The 24782-nt window shown below is 37.1% G+C and overlaps 1 protein-coding gene and 2 long non-coding RNA genes across 3 annotated transcripts in view; all 3 read right to left on the bottom strand.

Annotated features, from left to right (window-relative positions):
* The window catches only part of LOC149091999 (uncharacterized), a 133602-nt gene that overhangs the window by 30063 nt on the left and 78757 nt on the right, over positions 1-24782 (bottom strand). The gene's annotated exons all lie outside the window — the stretch shown is intronic.
* Positions 2711-7174, bottom strand: me31B (ATP-dependent RNA helicase me31b). Its single transcript, XM_089257677.1, has 6 exons — positions 7143-7174; positions 6978-7075; positions 6500-6599; positions 5889-6267; positions 4146-4793; positions 2711-2999 (listed from the first exon to the last, which is right to left on the bottom strand). Exons 2-6 carry the CDS (start codon positions 7025-7027, stop codon positions 2797-2799), a joined length of 1380 nt encoding a protein of 459 aa, XP_089113803.1. The 5' UTR covers positions 7028-7075; positions 7143-7174; the 3' UTR covers positions 2711-2796.
* Positions 22292-23520, bottom strand: LOC149092001 (uncharacterized). The gene is made up of 2 exons (XR_016196547.1): positions 23129-23520; positions 22292-22715 (listed from the first exon to the last, which is right to left on the bottom strand). It is a non-coding gene; the product is annotated as an uncharacterized LOC149092001 (long non-coding RNA).

Below are 24782 nucleotides of genomic sequence, written 5' to 3'. Positions count from 1 at the left end.
GTAGTCAACATTTAATTCATTCGTTGAACCTTATAACAAAGTAAATAACCAAAAAACTTATAAGCTACAAAACACTTAAAAAATACAAAGCACATCAAACTTCTAATAAATTAAAAACTATATATGTATATCAAACTAATAAGATGCATTAAATATTTTCAGGACAAAAAATAGAATTAAGCACTTTTAATCAATCCAGTCATTTTCTTGTAACAATAGAATATATCAACATGGCTTGCCTTCCAGGAAGCTTTTCGATTGCGGTTCCGTTTCTGTTGTATTTTGCTGACAAAGCGCACGTGTCAAAAGTGCATGCACTGGGGCCGTGATATAATTGGTCCGGTGCAATGCCCTTTTGTAGGGTCTGTCGTTAACTTACATTACATTAACATACATAAATATGTATGTCAATTTATGTATGTACATATGTATGTATGTAAATAACACGTTTGCAAACATATTGGAAGATTTGATTTTAAATAAATAAATAATCTAATTGCCCTTATTCTTCACCAACGCAAACGGAATTAAAATAAAAAAATTATTATTTAAAAAAGTTGCGACATATTAACAAGCTCATTTCTTAATGAAAGGAATGTTGCAAAATTTTTCAATATGTCCATAACTATCGATAGATCGGGAAAAACCATCGCAAATAATAAAGAAAATGCAAATATTTTGTACGCGCTTGGCAAACGGTTTGATAAGTTCGATATACTCTTCACACAGAAGGGAAGACATGGGTTCTAGCTGCGAAGAAATTTCAATTTTCGTGAGCTGCTGCTTGTACTCACATGCATACATACATATACATAGTTATGAGAGCAAAGAGCACCGAGGGAGAGAGAGAGAGAGCAGGGGAAACATTGTTCAACCAACGACAAGCTCGGTCGAGCGCATGAAGCAAAATGATTGTGCTTTCGAATATTTTCGTAGTCTGAACCTAAAAGTGAGGAGCCGAGCAAATACGAAGTTGTGTGGGTCGTAATCTCCAAAAAAAAGTGTGCAAAGCACTTTACACTACGTGTCCGGTCTGTGTTGTCTGGTTAGTGCTGATACCGATGTTGAGCGAGGCATCGATGTTTTGCAAATACAGTTAACCCCCTTTTGAAAGCAACCATTTTTGTTTTTGGAAAGGTATGAAAGGTACCTATCCTAATATATTCAAAATTGCAATAAAATATTTTCCATTGATGGCATCTTCTATTCCCTCCAAAAAAATATGTAATGCAGTTTTAAATGTATGAGCCTGCTATGAAAGTATAAGATTACTCTCCTACGTTAAATATATATGTAATATATCTATCAGCACTCACCCACACTTAAACACAACACCAAAGCCACGATCGCCCTAGCAACTACTCATAAACAAATCGGCCACTTATAAACAAATCGCCCAAGCGTCCGCTTAGAAACAATCATCCGATCATCCATTCATATAAACAAGTCGCACTCCAACGCATCGAGCCCTTCTCGTGGGAACTGCATATTCAGCATATTTGGCAGCGATCAGGCCACTCACTTCACCAAAATCACGCCACCATCGATATACATTTCTAGCTATATAAGACAAACAAATTTTCAATCAGTAGTACAGTTTCAATTCAGATCTAAGACCACTCTTACATCGCGTAAGAATAATTGTACTCCGTTATAAGTTTTTTTAAGAAATAAATATTTTTATTATTTAAACTATAACGTCGGTCTTTTTATTATATATATGTAGAACAAATTTTTCTACAGGTCAAAACTGTTAAGTTGTTCGACCACTATACATCGTTTTTGCTCGGCTCGGTCGCTGGAGGTTCGAGCAGTGAAAATACTGCACGACAAAAACAGTGCGCTATGAGCGCTCAATCGAAATGGTCCCGATTCCGTATGAAGCACAGCTATGTGCCATTTTTCCTACTCGCTCTCTCTCAGTCCCTCTCTCTCGCTCTGTATGGTCGCTGAAATCATCACAATATTTCTTCGCGACGATCCCAGCCCTTTCCTTTTGAGTGAAGGGTATACCGAAGTTTTTAAAGCGTTGGTCACGTTCATAAAACATGCTAGATTTAGATAAAAAGGGTATGAAAGCGTGGATGCTCATAATGCCTGTGTGCAAAGCTCTTTTTGCCTGTAGAAATTTTAAAGCCCATCGCTCTTGTGAAGTGTTCACATACATACATATGTACATATATACATTTGAACGCCAGAGCTGAGTTTATACTTCAAATATAGTTTCCGCAGCACTTTATTCTTCCGATCAATATTATGTACCCTTTTTTTTCTAGGCGGCTCTTTGATATCATAGGAAGCCTTTCTAATGTCATAAATTGCTAGTTAATTATGGATTTTTCTGAGCCAAAACGAATACTAGTTATGCCAGCTACTGCGCGACAATCAAATTAATAAATGTTATGATAAACTGATAAATTTGAATATGGACAGAGGCGGTAAGGGATACATTCTCTGATTAGTTTCACCCAGTAGAAATCCTTTAATTCTAAATGATTTCGTAAAACCAGCTTAAGAACCTTAGCATCATATTACTTCCGCCAGGTTACATATTATTACATTTGTCGAGATAGACGCACTTATCATCTGTTAAATTTATTTATATTATATTATATACTTATATTTACGTAGTTCTAGTGGCTTTAAGGTTTGAAAAAAAAAAAAAAAAAAAAAAAAAAAAACAACTAAATATTAAAGTATAAAACTCAAATTTACTGACATATTTGATTTCGTTTATTGTTTTCATGTTTTTGGATATTTCAAAACTTTCATTTTTCAAATTATTTTTTTAATTATCTATTTACTAACATTCCCCTCCTCGTTTGTAGAATTATTAAGATCACTATTGTTGCATGTTTCTCCTGAAGACCCACTAATATTTGCCACATACAATGCTGGATCTATTACTTTTGGTATGGGTTTTATTTCCGTTCCCAATTCTTTTTCAATGCGATGAAGGTCAAATCGATCCTCGTAGGTTATTAAATTAATGGCGATACCTAGAACAAATTTAATAATATATACATCTTTTAAAGATAATATTATAACAAGTAAGAATGAACTAGTCGAGACTTCTCGACTAGGAGATACCCTGAACCCTCCAATCTGATATTCTAATCATTCTGCACTTCTTTCATGCACATATACATACATACACATGCATCCGCACGCACGTATAACAACGTGCTCCACTAACTGCAGTGTGGGCAATATTATGAGAATTTATGAATGAAATTTTCAGAACGTAATCATAATGTTCAAATGTATGTACATTCCAAAGCACAAGTCTCTAATTCTTGAAATGTTTTTTTTTTTTTTTTCAAATTGGTGGCGAAGGGAGCGTGGTATCAAAAAAATGTAAATCAAAAAAAGTTTGTATTCATCTTATGTATATACACCGTAAATCTGAAGTCTCCTGGTCTAAAACTGTTCAAATGAGTCTGAAAAAATTGAATAGTTTTTTCAATTATTCTCGATAAAAAAGTTATCGGATGATTCATCGATACATATCTTCTGAGATCGACGCACTCATACGGACGGACGGATAGGGCTAAATCGACTCAGCTCGTCATCCTGATCAAGAATATATATATTATATACTATACGATGATTCCTTCTGCCCGTTACATATTTTTTTCACAAAACCATCATGCCCTGATTTCCCATTTTCAATGGATTCAGGGTATAACAAGTAAAAAAGCTCTAGTCCAGACTGCTCGACTACGAGATCCCCTGAGCCCTTCGAGCAAAATAATATTTAATAAGTTTTCTTGTGGGTGGACTTCATGAAACTCTTAGACCATGATTATGACAAAATGCGTGCATGTGCTAAAGCGCAAGTCTTTGAAATACAAATACGCTCTTAAATATATATATATATATATCTTTTGAGATCGACGCGTTCATACATACGGACGGACAGCCAAATCGACTCAGATAGTCGCCCGCATCAAAGAGATATATACTTTGTGGGGTTTTCCACCTACCTCTCCAAATATTTGTATCTAGCATTTCCTATCTAGGAGCATATTCAAAGACTGAATTTAAAATTTCATATATGTAATGCTATTTAACATACATTGCGTTTTTGAGGTAGGTTTACATAGAGTTCTAAAAAAGGTTTTAGAAAAGTAATAATTACTTACCTAAATGTCCAAAACGGCCAGAACGACCAATTCGATGCAAATAAGTTTCTGCCATTCGCGGAAAATCAAAATTAATAACAACATTTACAGCTTGTACATCAATTCCACGAGTAAACAAATCAGAGCATACCAAGTTTCGGCAAAGACCTTGTCGGAAGTCGTGAAATACTCTATTTCTATGTGCTTGTGCCATTTTAGCGTGAATATAGTAGCAGCAATAGCCGAGCTCAGTTATTTTTTTTGCTAGGAGCTCAACACGTTGTGTAGAGTTGCAAAATATTATTGATTGATTTATTTGCAATTTTGAGAACAGAGTGTTCAAGCAATGTACTTTCTGTCGCTCTTGCACAAACGCATAGTATTGCGTGACACCTTTTAACGTTAGCTCTTCCATAAGGTTTATCTCATAGGGCTCACGCAAATGTTTCTCCATAAAATTTTTTACGGTTAATGGAAATGTTGCAGAAAACAGTAGTATCTGTGGATCCTTGGGTAATTTTAAAATAACATGATCCAGCATGCCTTGAAAATCTAATGAAAGCAGCTTATCAGCTTCATCCAAGACTAATATTTTGCAATGGGACATATCTGCTACTTTCTTATCCATTAAATCCAAAATTCTTCCCGGAGTTGCAATAATTAATTGTACTAAAATGAAAGAGGTTTTATTATTATATTTTAACAAGTTAGTATTGTCTTAATTTAAACTCTTTACTGGTAGGTTTCAGTTGAATTAAAAATTATTTATAAAGCAGACTTTTGTGAATTACATCTTGCTACATACAATTTTTTCGAGAGACTGCTCGACTATGAGATGGCCTGAGCCCTTCAACTTTATTTAAATAATTCTTTGCTTCTTCCTGCTCACACAAGAAATACAAACACTCACACACACATACTCACGAATACACGCATGAACTGCATGCGGATAATAAATGTTTAATAACTTTTCTTGTGGATGTACTTTCTTCATGAAACTTTATGATTGTGATTATATTATTAAAATTCTTATATTGGCTAAAGCACAAGTCTCTAGTGTTCGAAATAAAAAATGAATCAATAAATAATTATATAAAAAATCGAAATTTGTAAAAATGAATATATGTACATATGCTTAAAATTTGACTCTAGCTTTAAAGATGTAGCAGATATAATCAGATTACTGATTTTTGATAAGGTTTTTAATCGATAAAAGATAACGGAGAGTTATCGAATCAATATCCGCGCTATATTTACGGACATTGACTATCGCTCTGAACAAGTATATATGTATATACTTTGTGGGGTTTGCCATTCATCCTTCGTTTGGACTGGGCTAAATCGACTGAACTTGTCGCCCCGATCAATATGTATACTTTGTTGGGTCTACCAAGCCTCCTTCTCCCTGCAACATACTTTGATTAAAACTATTATGCCCAAATCCTATCTGAAGAGGAAATATTGAAATAGCATTATTGGCTATAACGGCAACCTATTTGTTCAATAACATTTCTCGTTAATATGGCAATATTAGTTATATATGTGTATTTGCCAAACTCGAGTCTAGAAAACGCTAGTCTAGAAAGGAGGAGCTAACTTAAGTTTCTCCATTCTATAGAAGTTACCCTATTTGTCTTCACAGCTTAGATGAAATACTTCATAAAATGCACATAAATTCGATTTTTAGCCCTGTTAAAAATGTTTATGCAATTAGTTTAAAGTATAATATAATATAATTTAAAGCTTAATTTTTGAGGAAAATACCTTTTTGATAAATACGAAGAATGTCATCCTTTAAAATTGTACCTCCTGTAGTAACCATTACACGAATATCAAGATGCTTAGCAAGTTCAATGCAGATTTGAGATGTCTGCAACGCCAGTTCTCGAGTAGGAACCATTACTAATGCTTGAATATAGTCTTTAGTCGGGTCTATTTGTTCTAAAACTGGAATACAGTATGCTCCAGTTTTCCCAGTGCCGTTTTTTGCCCGAGCTAAAACATCTTTACCACTTAAAGCTATAGGTATAGCAGCTTCTTGAATTGGCGATGGACGTTCCCAACCCTTTTCGAAAATTCCCATTAGTAGTTCTCGTTTTAGACAAAATTCTTCAAATTCATTGCCGCGAGTATCTGTCACATCCTGAAAAACAATTTTTACCATTAATACAAGAAATGGAAAGTTGCATAAAATAATCCACAATTGAAAATATTTTATTATTAGTACGTATTCATAAATGTCATGTCAATATAATTTGAGTGGATTTATAAATTATTTTCCTAAATATATATTATTATATTTGCAAACAAATTATTGACTCTAGCATCCATACGCCAGTCAGCCTACTTTATTGATGAGATAAAAATATACATACTGTTGTTTTAAATCGATTGTCCTTTGGAGGAAGCTTCAGTTTCGATTTCCATCCCATGTCGTCGGCTAAGTTATTGGCAGTCTGATGATCACTTAGCATTCTAAAAATATATTTATGGCTTAGTGAATCTTAAAATATCAATCAATTTCACAATTCATTTAATTGGACGTTGATTAAATATTTCTTCTTTTGACTTTAACTTTAACATTTTCTAATTGCATATTGAAATAATCTCTAATACAAACTAAAACGTTAAAAAGCAACAGTTAACAATACCTAAAAAACTATAAAATAATAACACTATAATAATAACACATAAAGAAGGTACATATGTATGTATGTATAATAAGCAATTATTTTCTGTATAACTTGTAAGGGACAATATATGTATGTACATGGGTATAATCAAAAAATTTATTTATTGAGGTGCAAGAATTGAATATATACATATATTTAAATGGAGTAAATATATACAAACCCTTTGTTAAGCAAACTTGGGTGACCGGGTACAATTTTTTCTGTCATCATCCTTTCGAAATAGTAAATTTTATAAGTTTATGTGTCACGGTTTGAAAGCTAAAGATATAATCAAAAAAATTTACCCATGTTAAATATAGAAAGTTGATTAGCGTGATATGTTTACCTGTTGTGGAAAAATGTTTATTTATTTATCAATTATAATTTTAGAGTTTGGCTAAATCAAAGTAGAACAAGAAAAATATTAACTTGAGTTCGTTTTAAAGGCTCATTGATGTTACAAATACAACCTTATGCGAGATAGAAACTTTAATAGCCTTACAACTTCTTATCAATAATACCAATCACAAGAAAACAATCACTCTGTAAAAAAAATGAAATGCAAGTGATGTGCAAAGTCGATTCGATTAAAATTATGTTTTTAACGTTGCATCCGACCACTAACCTGAGAACACATAGACTAGACATGTAGAACAAACTTTTCTACAGCTGGAAACTGTTAAGTTGGCGGAACACTATACTTCGTATTTGCTCGGTCGCTGGAGGTTCGGGTGAAAAAACTGCACGACAAAAACAAGTAAGAAGACTCTAGATCCCTCCAGCTGAATTGAGTTCTTAATTTTTGCAAGTATTTACATATGTGTTCATTTCGCGGGAATGCAGCAATATGGTTAAAATTTGTATACACTCCAAAGTAAAAGTTTCCAGTACTTGAAATACGTTTTTTACAAATAAGGGGCGAATTAGTAAATTACAAAATCTTTGTATTCATCAAATATATGTACGTACATATGTATGTATATACACACACCAACTAGAGAACACATAGACTAGACATGTAGTACAATTTTTTTTTCAATGCTCTGGAGACCAGACAACTTCGTATATGCTCGGCTCAGTCTCTTGAGGCTGGAGCAGTGAAAATAAGGCACGACAAAGTCAGTGCGCTGCTTAAGCTCTAACAAAAGCGGCTCGTTTTTAAATGAAGCACAGCTACGCGTTAGTTGTCTATGGTCTCTCAAATCATCCAACTCAGCAACGCACAAAAATTGAATAATTGTATAATTGTCTCACAATACAGAGTACATCTTGATTAAATATGATATACATACATATTTATGTGTATTATTTTCTACTTCAAGTTCTTATAGTGAGCTAGCATTTAATTTTATTAGTGTACCACGGAAATTTGTATACCCTGAACCAATTGAAAATGGTAAATCAGGGTATAATGGTTTTGTGAAAAAGTATTTAACGGGCGGAAGGAATTATGGCATGTGCACTTGTGTATATGTATGTGTGTAAGCATAGGACGTGAACATTCGCGTGTCTCTACCTCAACTTAGAATTGTGTGAACGATATTGGGCTCGAATTAAAGAGGCGCGTTTATATTTAAGTAGCTGACAAACTAAAGTGACAAGTGCTAATAAGTGTGCAAAACGCTTTACACTACGTGTCCGGTCTATGTGCTCTCTGGTTGATGATGAGTTCAGACATTTTGTATTTTACAGATTTTTGATACCACGCCCTCTTCACCAACAATTTGCAAAATGAACGTCTTTAAACGTATACAGAGTCTTGTGTTTTAGAATGTACACATTTTTCAGCATATGATTACGCTCTGAAAGTTTCATTAAGATTGTATGTCTGCAAAAGAAATAATTCAGCAAAGAAATTCAGCGAATTGTTGGGCCATTTTTAGCCAACACAAACAAACTGGATGGTTTCCCGACGCGAGAACATACCACATATAGTTGTCTGTGGGAAAAACCTGATGTTTCCAAATCTAAGCCACATACAGGCAACGTTTGGCCTTGTGACGTATTGATTGTCATCGCGTATGCCAATCTAATTGGGTATCATAGGGATTCGTGGTAACAATGCATTTTCGCCTTGAAACTTACCATTCAAAACGGATAATGGTGAATTTTTTAATTACCAATCGTGTGCCATTGCAATGCATTGCACAGGCGTGGTAGGTTCAAACTGTACCATCAGATTTGTATGACACTGAAGCTGTTGGCAATAATGGTTGTAAAATGGATCTGATAAACTTGATATGCGCGTACGTATGACGGACAGATGGATGGACAGACAGACGGACAGGGCCAAATCGACTCAGCTTGTCGCGCTGATTAAGAATATATATACGTACTTTATGCGGTCTGAGATGCATCCTTCTGCCTGTTACATACATTTTAACAAAACCATTATACCCTGATTTCCCATATTCAATGGGTTCAGGGTATAAAAAGAGGGAAAATACTCATTTAATTATATTGTAATAATCCTCTTTTAACTTCCATAACTTCCTTAGCACCCATAGCATGGATAAATATCAATATATTGGGCAATTTATATTGGGTAAATGTCACAGTGCCACAAAGAATTGGCATATGCACTTGTCACTTTAGTTATAAGCGCGCCTCTTCAATTCGAACCCAAAATCATTCAGACAATTCTTAGTTGAGGTAGGCAGCCAATGTTCACGTCCCATGCTTACACACATGCACACACACAAACGCACATGTAAAAGCACATAGGCATACACATGCTTCTACAAGTGATATCCCATAATTGTTCGATTCAGATCCCATTCATACACACACAATCAAATGTATATACATACATACATACATATGTATGTGAGCACTTCACAAGATCAACCAAATGCAAATGCTGGGATTTAAAATTGCTACTAGCAGCAAGAGCTTCGCACACAGGCATATAAATGCTCATAGTACATGTAGCAAGGGAGAGTGTGTGCGTGCAGGCTCGTCGCGAAAGCATTTTCACTATGAGCACCAACGCTTTCATGCCCTTTCCACAAATAAAATCGAAAGCACATATACATATTTTGTACGAGCTTGGCAAACGGTTTGATAAGTTCGGTATACTCTTCACACAGAACGTAAAGCATGGGTTCTTGCTGCGAAGAAATTTCAATTCTCGTGAGCTGGCAGCTCAGAGCTGCTGCTTGTGCTCACATGCATACACACATATACACATTTGAGAGAGCAGAGAGCATCGAGAGAGAGAGAGAGAGCAAGGGAAACATTTAGCATAGAGGGTCGAGAGCATGAAGAGAAATGATTTTGTGTTCCCATATTTTAGTAGCACTAGCCTAAAAAGTGAGGAGCCGAGCAAATACGAACGGTCTGGGAACCAATGCTCGAAAATAAGTGTGCAAAACGCTTTGCACTACGTGTCCGGTCTATGTGTTCTCTGGTTAGTGGTTTGACTCTAATGTACAAGAATTATTTTGCGAAGGTTGATTTGAAAAACGAACATAATTGTTCATTTGTTCAATGCAAAAGCTTTTAATTTCTAATAAATCTTCATGTTCCATTTTTGCTGCTGGATGATATAAAAAAAAGCCGCCTTGTGCCAAATACTTAAATTTTCTTTCCAAATCGTGTTCACATTTACTAATATTCTTGATTTAAGAACAGATATCGACGAAACATCTTCAGCATTTGGCTCACAAAGAAGCTTTACTTTGGCTATTGAGGGTAAAACATAGCACAATGAAGGAGAGCTACACGTTTGTAATTCCTTAAAAATTCTCTCAAAATCTTCAAGAAGTAATAATATTGTTTTTAAAGTGGATATATTTACGACTATAAGTTTTTGACCTCTCTCTGTCTCGCTTAATATATTATTAATTGCTGACCAGTTACTCACTATTGAATTGACCATATTGTAATTGGAATTCCATCGAGTAGGGCATGGACTTTTTAATGTTGTGCTTAATTTGTGCTTCAAACTTGCTTTTTTAAAATATTTAACTATTTTTTTGCAGGCGTGTAATATGTCTTTAAGCTCACATGCTTCGTCACTACTACAATTTAATCCAATATTGTTTTCCAAAGATTTTTTTACACTGGTGCCCCAATCTGTCACGAATTTAATGTTGTTTATGTTTTCGACATTAAATTGTGTGAAAATAGATTTCAATTTTTTAAATATATTTTCCCCTGTCGACTTTTCAAAATCCATCGATTTTAGGCCCAAAATGATGTCATTCAGTTTAAAATCTTTTAAATAATGCAGAGTGACACCTAAAAAATTTCTATTTACATATTGGTCAGTTCACATATTAATGGTAGTCGATGCTGCATTATTATCTACTGCTTCTTTAACATTATTGGATATTATGGCTCGCTTCTCTTCTGCATCATTTTCCGCATTTCGACTCAATGTTGTAGCGTCGGGCAGTAGGTCGTCAATGTCGACGTTTGCTCTATAAGTAGCACCGATTTTCACAAAAAATTTAATCCCTTTCACTGCAGAAAAAGGCCGACAATCTTGAACTACCCATTCCAGACACTTCTTTGTTGCCGTGATATTGTCCAAGTTTGAAACTGAGAGACAACATTTGTGCCGCGACAAATTTGATGTTTGGTTGGCAACAAATTTTAAGACTTTTCCGCATTTGTTGCAAAAAAACCCAACCTTCGAGGACGCTTTCATCTTCTTTATATATATCATACAAAATTGACCAGATTATGCTTTAAGTTTTCCGGCTATTTTATAAACACCACGATTTATTTTAATTTTAATTTCTTCAGATGTCATTTCGATGCCAAAATCAAAACACGAAGTAAACTAGGAAGCTAAGAAAGGAGCTAGAGCAAAATCAAAACAACCGTTACTTTGACACTTACACCATGGTGCCTGTAAAACACTTGGGTGTCATACATGTGTTTTGTCTACTTGTGCTTGTTACTCATTGCTCTTTTCACACTCACGCTTTTTTTCTACGTTCGCTGTAAGTGTAAGTGGGACCGGCAAGCGTTGACGAAAAATACTTGGGTGACAAGAAAACGGTACATTGTTGTGAGTGACAGCAAGATATCATATATGACTCAGAGGCACAATATTCTATTAAACGAGAAAGGGTCGAATAAATATGAGGCCGGGTATATGAGTTGCTTCACTGAGTTAATGAGTGGCGTCGCTGCTAGCAGAGAAAAAAATTAGCGAAAAAACGAAGAGCAATGTAATCGTGTGTGTGCAGGCCAGACGGCCGACCAACGGCAAATTTGCCGTTACAATTTCGTAGCGAATACATATTCTTTATGCGTACCAACGCCTTCATACCCTTCACACAAATAACGAGCAAACGAAGCCAATGTTATTTTGTTATGCAATAAACTCGTTAAAAGTATTATTATTTATATATTGTATAAAGCAATCATAATTAATATAGAAGTTAATAAAATTATGTATAGATCGATATATAAGATAATGAAATGAAAACACTAACATACATGAGCATGGCAACCCCTTTCAAGAGTTACATATACTCTCTAAAAGGAAAGGGCATAGAAAGAGACAAAACATGAAAAACGCATTCAAAGGTATGTGCATTCCAAAGCATACGTCCTTAGTACTTGAAATTGGGGGCGAAGAGGGCGTGGTATCCAAAATCTGTAAAGTACAAAGTGTATTCATCTAATGTATATACACAGTAAATCTGAAGTCTATAGTTCTAAATGTGTTCAAGCACTGACCAGACAACACAGATGAGACATGTAGAGCAAACGTTTTCAGCGCCGAAAATATGTCGATGAGAGACTGCTCAACTTCGTATTTGCTCGGCTCAGTCTCTTGAGGCTGCGAGGCGCTGAGGCGCTGCGAGCGCTCTGAAAAATGGTCCCGTTGTTATATGATGCACGGCTGTGCGCTATGTGTCCTACTCTCTCTCACTCTACCTCTCCTCTCAAAAATTGAAATTCGTCCACGACGATCCCAGCTCTTGCCTTTTGAGTGAAGAGTATACCGAAATCTTAGAAGCGTTTGCCATGCTCATACAAAATCTTTTCATGATTATTTTCATTTATTATTTAGGAAGGGCGCATAAAGAATATGTGTTGGCGACGAGCATGCACACACACATTTGCCCACTTGGTACATGTATGAGCAATTGTATGACAGTGTGCGAAGGTCTTGCTGCCTGTGCAGATTGTAAGGCCCAAAATTTGCCGTTGGTTGCTCTTGTGAAGTCGGCACATGCATATGTGTATGTATGTATGGAATGGGAGGACAATTGTCTCTTTTTGTAAATTGTAGAGTGTTTGTCAAATGGACGTTTATGATTTAACCAATTTATCGATTATCTTCTATAAAAAAGATATCGAATGATATATCCTATGGTGCGTATGGTATACACGAGTATGCATACCGAATTGCCCTTTAGCCCTTATAACTTCTGAGATATACGTGTTCGTACGGACGGACTGAAGGACAGACCTATATCGACTAAGCTTTTCGTCCCTATCAAGAATTCCATTGATTTCCCATTTTCAATGGGTTCAGGGTATAAAGAGCATTAGCACATATGTCCGCCCATAGGGGGCAAACCACAAAGTTATTATCTTTTAAAGTATAAGAGGTAGAAGCTTCAAGTATCTAGCTAGTATCCTCGTCTATCAAATCACCAAAAATTATTATTATGACTGTTTAGGGGCGTTGCATGCTCTATGATGTTCTCGTTTTTGGAGCGCAAGCATCCTAATTTAGGTTACCATTAGATTTTTCTATGAAGTGGCCAAAAAGGAGAAAAACTGAATTTTCTACAGTATTAGAGCTAAACTTAGCTAAAAATTTGCTGATGGGATGTGAATGACTGTTCCGAAGTTGGTAACGCCCGACCAGAACGCTCTTATATGTTATACCCTGAACCCATTGAAAATGGAAAATTGGGATATGATGGTTTTGTGAAACAGTATAAAATAGGTAGAAGGAGGTGTGGCAGACCCCATGAACCATATATATTCTTGATCAGGGCGAAGAGCTGAGTCGGTATAGTCCTGTCCGTCTATCCGTCCGTCCGTATGAGTGCTTCGATCTCAGAAGATATAAAAGCTAAAGAGCTGAAATTTGGCATGCATACGAGTATTATGCAGTACGAGTTAATCATATTTTTTCGATGAATCATCCGATAACTTTTTTATCGAGAATAATCGAAAAAATGATTAAATTTTTTCAGTCTCATTTGAAAACTTGTAGACCTGGTGACTTCAGATTTACGGTTTATATACATAAGATGAATACAAATATTTTGTGATTAACATTTTTTGGATACCACGCCCCTTCGCCACCAATTTGAAAAAGAAAAACAAGTAAGTAGGCTCTAGTCGAGACTGCACAACTAGGAGATACCCTGAACCCTGCAAGCTGATACTCTAATCATTCTGCACTTCTTCTGTGTACACATATGTACATACACATGCATACGCACGCATGTATAAAAACGTGCTCTGCTAACTGCGCAGTAAGCAGCGATTGCGCTTGGTCTGCGGTGCAGCGTGGGCAATATTATGAGAGTTTATTTGTTGAATAATTTAATTTCTAGACGTACGATCTTAATGATACTTGTTGAACATAATCATGATATTCAAATGAATGTACATTCCAAAGCACAAGTCTGTAGAATTTGAAATGCGATTTTTACAATTTGGTGGCGAAGGGGGCGTGGTATCCAAAATCTGTTGATTACAAAATGTTTGTATTCACCATATGTATATACACAGTGAATCTGAAGCTTCCAGGTTTAATATTTTTCAAATCAGGCTGAAAAAACAAAATCAATTTTTAGATCATTCTCGATAAAAAAGTTATCGGATGAGTTATCGAAAAAATAAAGCAAACTCGTGCTGCGTATGGTCACTGACCAGAGAACACATAGACTAGACATGTAGAACAAATTTTTCTACACCTCGACACTGTTAAGTTGAGGTACCACTATTCTTCGTATTTGCTCGGCTCGGTCGCTGGAGGTTCAAGCAGTGAAAATGCTGCACGTCAAAAACAGTGCGCTATGAGCGCTCAATCGAAATGGTCACGATTCCGTATGAAGCACAGCTATGTGCCATTTGTCCTACTCTCTCTCTCTCAGTCCCTCTCTCTCGCTCTCTATGGTCGCTGAAATCATCACTCTCAGCCGCGAACAAAAATTTCAATTTTTGTTCGCGACGATCCCAGCTCTTTCCGTTTGTGTGAAGGGTATATCGAAATTTGTAAAGCGTTTGCCACGTTCATACAAAATGCTAGCTTTTTCATGATAATTTCTAAAAAGGCTATGAAAGCGTTGATGCTCATTGAAATTGAAATTTTTGTTCGTGGCTGAGAGTGATGATTTCAGCGACCATAGAGAGCGAGAGAGAGGGACTGAGAGAGAGTAGGACAAATGGCACATAGCTGTGCTTCATACGGAATCGTGACCATTGCTCATAGCGCACTGTTTTTGACGTGCAGCATTTTCACTGCTTGAACCTCCAGCGACCGAGCCGAGCAAATACGAAGAATAGTGGTACCTCAACTTAACAGTGTCGAGGTGTAGAAAAATTTGTTCTACATGTCTAGTCTATGTGTTCTCTGGTCAGTGGTATGGTATACACGAGTATGCACACAAAATTTCAGCTCTCTAGCTTTTGTATCTTCTGCGATCGGCGCACTCATACAGACGGATGGACGGACGGACGAACAGACGGACAGGGCTATATCGACTCAGCCCGTCGTCCTGATCAAGAATATATAAATTAAATATGCGAAAGCGGTTTTTATATAAAAAAAAAACGTTTATTCGCTTTCGGAGTTTTATTAGAACTGACTTAAGAATAATTATACAGTACTATTTATATTAAAGCTGCCGCTGCTGCTATTGGCGTCGCTGCTGCCGTGGTCGCTGCTGTTGTTGCTGCTAGGTGTCTTGTGACACGATGGCTCTCACGGTGGTGCTGATCAGTGCGCTGACTCGGCGCTCGTGGCGGAAATGCTCACGTTGACCAGCATGTGTTTTGGCCAAGTGCATTGATCTTATTAATATTGCTGACGATAGGCTCCCACGGTTGCGGTTGCGTTGCTGTTGTATTCTGCTGACAAAGCGCACGTGTCAAAAGTGCATGCACTGGAGCTGCGATATAATTGGGCCGGTGCAATGCCCTTTTGTAGGGTCTGTCGTTAACTCTTCCCCCCTTAGATGCGGACGTCCTCGGTCGCAATATAGAAAACTTGAGCATTTTCTCTCTTTTCTGCTTCGGGTGTTGTGACTTGGCCTGTGGTGGCTGGGGTCTTCCGTTTCAGCAAGTATCCAACTACTGCCATAATTATCAGTAGAGTTCCAGAGAGTGTTATATTGATTGCTGCTCTTGTATCGTTGCTGCTCTTTAGGGTTTCTAATTTTCTTGTGTTGTTTAGATTTATTTCCTTGAGCATTTGCAATGAGAGGACTTCATCGATCTTGTTTGTTTCCGCCATGATTTGAAATAGCGGTGGGGTGGCTTCTGCGAAGGACATTACTTTTGATTCGTATACGTCATCTTCGATGCGTATCGTGGAGTTTTCGAATTGTACCAGGAAGGTACCGTGGAGCTCTACTTCTTCTTCGTCGATCTTGATTGGTCCATTGAAATCGTTGAGCAATATTGTTCCGACAAACAGCTGTTCGTGATTGGGTACGTGTTGATTGTTGATAGCACGGCAGTTTGGAGGTTGGCTTTTCAATAGTGGAAAAGTACAAGTATCATTTCTTAAATCGACTAACTTATTTTTATTACAAATTGTTTTTTCATTGTGTGACTCACATGAGTCTCTTATAGCATAGATTGCATTTTCGCATTTTACAATATTTTCGAATTTTATTTCATTAATATAGTTTTTTCTTTTAATTGGCTTAATTAACATGGTTGTACAAACTTCATTTGAGATTAAAGGTATGTTAATTATATAGAGTATATTTTTTCCATTACTTGCAATTTTTATTTGGCTAAATTCTAACAATTCTTCTGCATTTAAAAACATGATTTTTTCTCTTTCTAGTATCTGTTCTATTATATTAACTTCAGATTCTGACAATATTATTGAGTTTATTGTATTTGTTTTTGCCCAGTCTATGGCATGAATTAAATTAGTTAAATCGTCTTTAAAGATCTGGAGCTTGTATTTAAAAAACGTGATTCTTTCTTCTTGAATATTAGAATGATCTTTTACAATTTTCATTATGTTATTTGAGGTTTGTGTGATTTCGTTGATTCTATCTTGCAATACTCGATTAATGACTACTTGTCTATTATTATTTTCTAATTGTTCATTTATTTTTGAAATTAAAACCTCATGGTCACTGTGGTCCGGTGTACCGGCCAGCCATTTCCATGCTGTTCCCAATGCATTAATTGCTCTTGCCACTCTTATGGAGGGTTTGAGTCTACGCAAGTCATTTCTGACGCTATTTAATTCATAATTTAGCAGTGGGTACATCTGGTGTGAGGTACTTATATTGTTAAGGGTTTCTTCGAAAGTTCCGAAGGTTTTTTCGTATTCTGAAATGTCAAATATGTGAATAATTTTGAAAGTTCCGTTCTGTATTGCTGAAGTTCCTGTCTCTATCGGAATTAGTTGAGAGTGTGAGTAGTCGAGGATTGTGGTTATACCCAAACATAGCGGTGCGAATATCCTGTAAGTTACGTTCGAATGTTATTTTTGTGGATAATTTTTCCTGAAACTGTTCTAATGGTTGAATTTCTGTTTTCTGCTACAATTTCTTTTTTGTATTTGGGTGTGAGTTTTGAACCTAGGCGCTTGTTTACTTTTACATAGACTATCTCCCCTTGTTCGTAAGTTTTAGTTTCTTGTCTCTCTTTATTGTGGTAATTTAAGTCATATTTTTGTTTATCTAGTAGTGTGTTGGATATTATTTTCCTATTCTCTTCTGTTTTTTCAGGGTTATCCTGAACTGTTGTGCCGAAAAATATTTCTATTGGTTTTCTTTTAGTAACTGAATGGTAGGAGGCGTTATATTCCTGTACTGCTTTGAAAAGTGTATCTGTGAAACTCATATCTTTATTGTCTTGTCTTAGGCAAGTCATTATCTCTGACAGGGTGGAGTGAAATCTCTCTATTTGTCCGTTACTTGTTGAGTTATAGGGAGGGGTAGTATAAACTTCGATACCTAGTTGGTCTTGCAGCAAGAACTTTATAGAGGCTGAATTTAAAGCTCGCTCGTTGTCGATTACTACGGTTCTGGGCATGCCGAATGCAATTAGGATTTCTCTTAATGGGATTTTTATATCTTCTGCAGATCTTGAATTTAAAATCTTAACTTGAACGTATTTTGAAAATTTATCAATGCTAGTTAAAATAGTCTTATTTTCAGTTATGTAAATATCTATATGAATGATTTCGCCTGGAAATTTGGGAATTGGTGTTGCTTGAATTGCGGGATGTGGAGGGTGTCTATCGTATTTTGACTCTCTGCATGTTAAGCATGATTTTGTAATTTCTTTAACTTTTTTATGTAGTTGTGGGAAGAAAAATTTTTCTAGAATTTGTGCTTTATTTTCCGATGCATTTCTGTGTGCTCGTCTATGCTCTTGTGTTATAATTTTGTACTGTTCATCGACGCTCGTAATGTCTTCTACCTTTCTTTGAGTGTATCGTATTTTATAATTGGAAAAGTGAAGTGGGTAGAATTCCTGTATTTTGCCCATTATATGTTCTGGAGTAAATAAGCCGTTAATAAGTCTTGGGTCAAGTCGTTTCTTAAAAATGTCAATTAATTCGTCTTCAGTAAAGTGGGGTTGTGTTACTGTATGCCTATGGTATGTAGGGAAGGGAATTTCGAATTTATAATCGTACTTTTCGCCGATTACTATGAATAGCTGATTCTTGAAAACATTAATAGGTGTTTCTATTGTGGGGATGAGGTTGTGTGATGAACTTTCATCGCTCATAACTGTGGTTTCTGTACTATTGACTTCGTTTATTGGGTTCCTTGATAAAGCGTCTGCTACTACGTTAGTGGTTCCTGGTTTATACTTTAACTCGTAATTGAACTCTTCTAAGTAACTCTTCCAACGTTTCAGTTTTCCGTTGTGATTTTTATTACTTAGAGCAAAGGTTATTGGTTGGTGGTCTGTGAATATAATAACTTTGGCAGTTCCATACAAATAAATTCGAAGGTTTTGCAATGCCCAAACTATGGCTAGCATTTCGTTTTCATTTGTTGCATAGTTCTCCTCTGTTTTTGACAATGTTCTTGATATGAAAGTAATGGGTCTGCCTTCTTGTTCAAGGACTGCACCGATTGCGTAATTCGAAGCATCGGTTGTTAAGTGGAATTCTTTGGAGAAGTCTGGATATTTTAAAATTACGTCATTAGAACAAAGAGTTTGCTTTATTTTATTGAATGCTTCTATTGCCTTGTTGTCTAGCTTTATCTGTACTTTATCTGATGCTTTTGCTGATATACGACCATCTTCACCTCTGAGGTGAGTTGTAAGGGGTTTAGCTAGTTTTGCATAATCTTTTATGAATCTGCGGTAGTAGCCGGAGAGGCCTAAGAACGATCGTAGTTCTTTAAGTGTTTTGGGTATGGGGAATCTGGAAATCGCTTCAACCTTTTCTGGATTTGTCTTAACGCCACTGTCTGAAATGGTGAATCCTAGGAAATTTACTTCTTTTTTGAAAAATTCACACTTGTCCATTTGGATTTTCATATTAGCGTTAAGTAAAGTCGTGAAGACTTGTTTTAGGTGATGGGCATGTTCGTTTTCAGTTTTGCTGAAAACAATGATGTCATCAATGTAGACATAGCAGATTTTTCCAACATGATCCCTTAGAATATCATCTAAGGCTCTTTGGAATATTGAAGGGGAATTCTTGAGACCAAAAGGTAGTCTTGTAAATTCGTACTTCCCTCCGTTAACAGAAAATGCTGTCTTTTCTATGTCTGTCTCCTTCAAAGGAATTTGGTGGAAACCACTTTTGAGGTCGAGGACCGTGAAGAATTTATTATCCCCTAAGTGGGCTATGATGTCCCCTATTTCTGGCATGGGATATCGATCGGAGATTGTGACCAGATTTAGCTTGCGATAATCAATTACAAGTCGGTATTTCTTTTTTCCTGAGGCATCGGTTTTCTTTGGTACGATCCATACTGGAGCGTTATACGGTGATCTAGAGGGTCTAATGACTCCGTCGTCAAGCATTTCTGATATCTGCTTTTCGACTTCTTGCTTTAGAGCAATAGGATATGGGTAATGCCTGCTGTAAACCGGAGTGTCGGTATTGGTTCGGATCTCTCCTACTACTTTAGTCGTGTAGGTTAATTTCTGCTCTGGGTCTGCAAATAACGGTTTAGCTTCTTGAATTAGTCGATCTATTATGTTTTTCTGGCTATCGGACATATGATTTGTTCGGACCTTTATATTGTTAACTGCTTGTGCAGGTAATTGCTTGATTCGGAATTTATTACTGCCATTTACTATTAGGATATCATTCCTGACGTCGATAACAACATTGAGTTGTTTCATTGTATCATTGCCTAGAATGCCATGAAATGTTTTTAGAGTGGGTAATACGAAAAATCTGATTGGAGTGTTGAGGTTAAAAAGATTGAGCAATACATGATGAGTTATGGCTATTTTCCCGCCTATAGAATTAGCGAAAAAAGTTTCTTTGTTCTTTTTTGCGTTGGTTACTAGGGAAGATTGTATGTAATTCTGATTGGAACCTGTATCAATGAGGAAGTTCAGTACCTGTCCGTCCCTCGTTTTGCATTGGAAGTAGGGTAACGAGGAACGATTTAAGCTAAAAAATTGACATCAGACATATCAGCAATTTCTGTCGCTGCTTCATTCTCGTATGGTGTTTCGACGATACCTTGCTCCTCTGCAGCAGCATAGTAGGCCTGTTCACTCATACACTGTTCGTATGCCTCGGCATAAGCTTCGGTGGCGTATGCGTTTGCATATGCGTTTGCGTAAGCGTTAGCTTCGTCATCTACGTTCTGCGCTTGGGTTTCCCCAGTATTGATATGAAATTGTCGTTGTTGTTTGAATGGGTTTTCTGCCCTAGAGGATAAGGGTCTCTTCCCAGTGAATTGGTTATTATTTGGCCTATTCATGTAATTCACATTCCTGGTTCTGATAGACGAGTCGACTTCCATTGGTTGTGGAGCCGGTTGTGGTTTAGGGGCTATTGGTCTTGGTGGTGCGTTAAAGAACTGTAGTGGTTGTTGGTGTATGGGTCTAGGTATGAAACCTGAATTCTGGGGGTTAAACTTAGGCTTTGGTGGATAATACAGATTCGGATTAAAGTTGGTTTGATTTAAGACGTGTGGGCTATTGTGTCGAAATGAAGATTGAGTAGTTCTATTTTGATGATTGTTCCTCGGAGGAAGCGAAGGGGCTCTTATAGGGTTAACGGAATTCCTAATCGACTGGTTCTCGATCAGTCGGCACAGGTGAAGGGCATGTTTAAGGTCGGTTGGCTCTTTGATGGCTAATAACCTTGGTAAGTCTCCGTTGAGACCTCTGATAAACGTATCTAATGCTTTGTCCCTATAAATCTTGGTAATAGCTCTTACTGTTTCTGCAGATGAATCATGGTTATTTATCTGATTCAATATTAGAGACAGATGATAATAAACGGCTTGGTAAAATTCGTCTATTGATCGCCCATTTTGCCTAAGAGTATAGAGTTGGTACTCCAGTGTCTTAAGATCTCTGCGATCTGCGAAATGGTCAGTGAGACATTGGGATATGGCTTTCCAATTTAGTGGGGTATTATATGCTTCTAACACTGCATCGGCTTCGCCAACTACTTTACTTCTTACTACCATTAAGATACCATAATGCTTTGGTGTTCCCTGTACAGTAGAGTAGGCCTCAAATATCCTGTCTACACTTTTGCGCCATGAAGTGAATTCTGCTCTATTCCCAGAAAAGTCTTTTAAAACTCTTACAACGTCTGGTAACTTGTCTAGTTCGTTGATTCGTCCCATATATTCTGGGAGAATCGTCTGATCTTGCTCGACAGAGACGGTCGTAGCTGGGTTAAGTAACTCGTCACCTTTCTCAGACAATATCTTCCTAAGGTATCTCTCTATCGTACTCTCAATTGGTTCGGTCAAGTAAGTTGGTTTTATGGCACCTGTACTGGTGGATGGGAGTGAATTTTCTGGTGGTGGCATGTTTATTTTAGAGAATGCGGTCGTTAGTTCGTCAATGGTCACGGACAGACTTAAAGAGTTTTTATCGAATCGAAAAATGGTGGTGGTTTGTTTTCAGAATATGTTCTTGGAATCTTAATTTATGTTAGTAAATTCCTACGCGATCAACGCAGTGATCTTCCTGGCTATTATTGTATGGCTTTATGGGACATACGCTATACCGGGCAACTAGATGTCGCTCAGTAGTACAATTTTCAGAGTTTTCTTAAATGCTAGGTGTTAAGGTTCAATATTTCTCTTGTTTTTCTTTTTAATTTTTTGTTGCTTATTTGTTTTTTTTTTTTTCTTTTTTCAAAACTTATTCACTATGCTTACAATATAATCATCAGCATCGTTGACTCCCGCGATGATGGTCCGGATTGCTCTCTTTCGTCGGATTCCAGTATTAGTGGTGTCTCCGTTACTAAAGATCCTGCGACGCACACTGATTACGCGGTACCCTACGGGCGGACACTTATAGGGTGGCAACAATGTTTTTGACCCACGACCGTACCTCGTTTACGTATTTAGAGTCACTCTTTCACGAACACGGTGTAGCTGCGGATTAGGCACTATTACGGATCGTTCGAATGCTCCCGTTAGCTACGGATTAGGTACTAACGTTTCGATAGTTGCGGATTAGGCACTAAGGATTTTTTCGTCGCGTTCACTAGCAGCTATATTTCGTTATAGGTGCTCTCGCGAACAATAGTTTATACTACGTTTTTCGACGCGCAAACTTTCTAGGATAACAATCGCGGGTCCCTGCTCGGGCGCCAATTAAATATGCGAAAGCGGTTTTTATATAAAAAAAACGTTTATTCGCTTTCGGAGTTTTATTAGAACTGACTTAAGAATAATTATACAGTACTATTTATATTAAAGCTGCCGCTGCTGCTATTGGCGTCGCTGCTGCCGTGGTCGCTGCTGTTGTTGCTGCTAGGTGTCTTGTGACACGATGGCTCTCACGGTGGTGCTGATCAGTGCGCTGACTCGGCGCTCGTGGCGGAAATGCTCACGTTGACCAGCATGTGTTTTGGCCAAGTGCATTGATCTTATTAATATTGCTGACGATAGGCTCCCACGGTTGCGGTTGCGTTGCTGTTGTATTCTGCTGACAAAGCGCACGTGTCAAAAGTGCATGCACTGGAGCTACGATATAATTGGGCCGGTGCAATGCCCTTTTGTAGGGTCTGTCGTTAACTTATATACTTTATGGGGTCTGCGATGATTCCTTCTGCCCGTTACATACTTTTACACAAAAGCATTATACCCTTATTTCCCATTTTCAATGGGTTCAGGGTATGGGACATTTGACCATTATGATTCTGAAAGTTTCATTAAGACTGTACGTCTATACGTCACTACAGCGCAGCCCAAGCGCAGTCGCTGCTTAGCAGAGCGCGTTTTTATACATGCGTGCGTATGCATGTGTATGTACATATGTGTACACAGAAAAAGTGCAGAATGATTAGAGTATCAGCTTGGAGGGTTCAGGGTATCTCCTAGTCGAGCAGTCTCGACCAGAGGCTTCTTACTTGATTTTTTATTAATCTTTATGGAATCATCACGAGATACTGTTTTATCCGATTTGCCACGCCCCAATTGGCGTAGATATATCCGACATAGCACGTGATCTTGGGTGGTCGATACGGATCCACTCTTCAACTAATATGATTTCTTGCATATCGGAAAATGAATTTTCCGATTTGCCAAGCCGTTAGTGGTCGAATCGGGAAAATTTTAACACTTTATAAATGTGTTCCAGGCCTCTAGCTTCAATAGCGTGGAAAAAAATTGCGCTCATACAGACAGACGGACAGATTGACGGACAAGACGGACATTTTACAAAACCAATATACTAATTCACTTTCGTAAATGAGTGCAAAAAAATGCACTCAAATGTACGGTGGTGGATGAGTATAATAAAAACACAAATGTACGTATATACATACAACGGTATGAAGTGGCTATTACAGTCCGCAAGACAAATGTCGGCAAATGTATAAATGTACAATCTGCACAGGCAATAAGAGTTACGCATACAGGCACCTAAATGCTCATATATATAGTAAGGCTGCAAGTGCGCATCAATGCTTTTATACCCTTCCCACAAATAATTAGAAAACACTTTTAAGATTTCGGTATACCCTTCATTCAAAAAGAAAGAGCTTAGATCATTTTGTGCGCTGCTAAGCTTGATGATTTGAGAGCCCATAGAGAGAGAGAGAGAGAGAGAAAGAGAAGAAAGATAGAGTCTGAGAGAAAGTAGGACAAAAAACGCAAAGCGCATAGAACGGGACCATTTCCTTTGAGTTTTTGCAGCGCAGTAATTTCGTCGTGTTATCTTTCATTACCCAAGCCAAGAAATACCGAGGCGAGCATATACAAATTTGATTGGTACCTACGCGACAGATTTTTTGGTGTGGGCAAAATTTGTTCTGGATGTCTAGTCTATGTGTTCTATGGTAAGTGCCTAATCTGTAATTTTCACAATAAAGAGTACATCCTGTAGCGTAAGCACTGACTGTACTTTTAATATAGTTGCTCCATATTGAGCGCTTACATTTTTGTGACTTTACAGCAGGCAGCGTAGATTGCCTAACGTTTTGCGTCAACAATGCATTGTTAAAATTGTAGCATTGCAATGTTATTCAAGTTGACGAACCTAACAGTAGTGATGGTTCTGATGGCCTACATACATATATACATATATACTTGGGTAAAAACAGCTCATTGAGGTGAGTCGGGTCACTCGATCTTTTTTGTGAAGTGAGCCAACTCACTAATTTGGCACACAGGCTCACTTG

Source organism: Drosophila navojoa, chromosome 3, assembly GCF_054131105.1.
Source record: "Drosophila navojoa isolate 15081-1374.11 chromosome 3, UAZ_NAV_1.0, whole genome shotgun sequence".
Classification (NCBI taxonomy): domain Eukaryota; kingdom Metazoa; phylum Arthropoda; class Insecta; order Diptera; family Drosophilidae; genus Drosophila; species Drosophila navojoa.
Note: the sequence above shows the minus strand (reverse complement) of the source record. Positions and strands in the feature narration are given on the sequence as shown.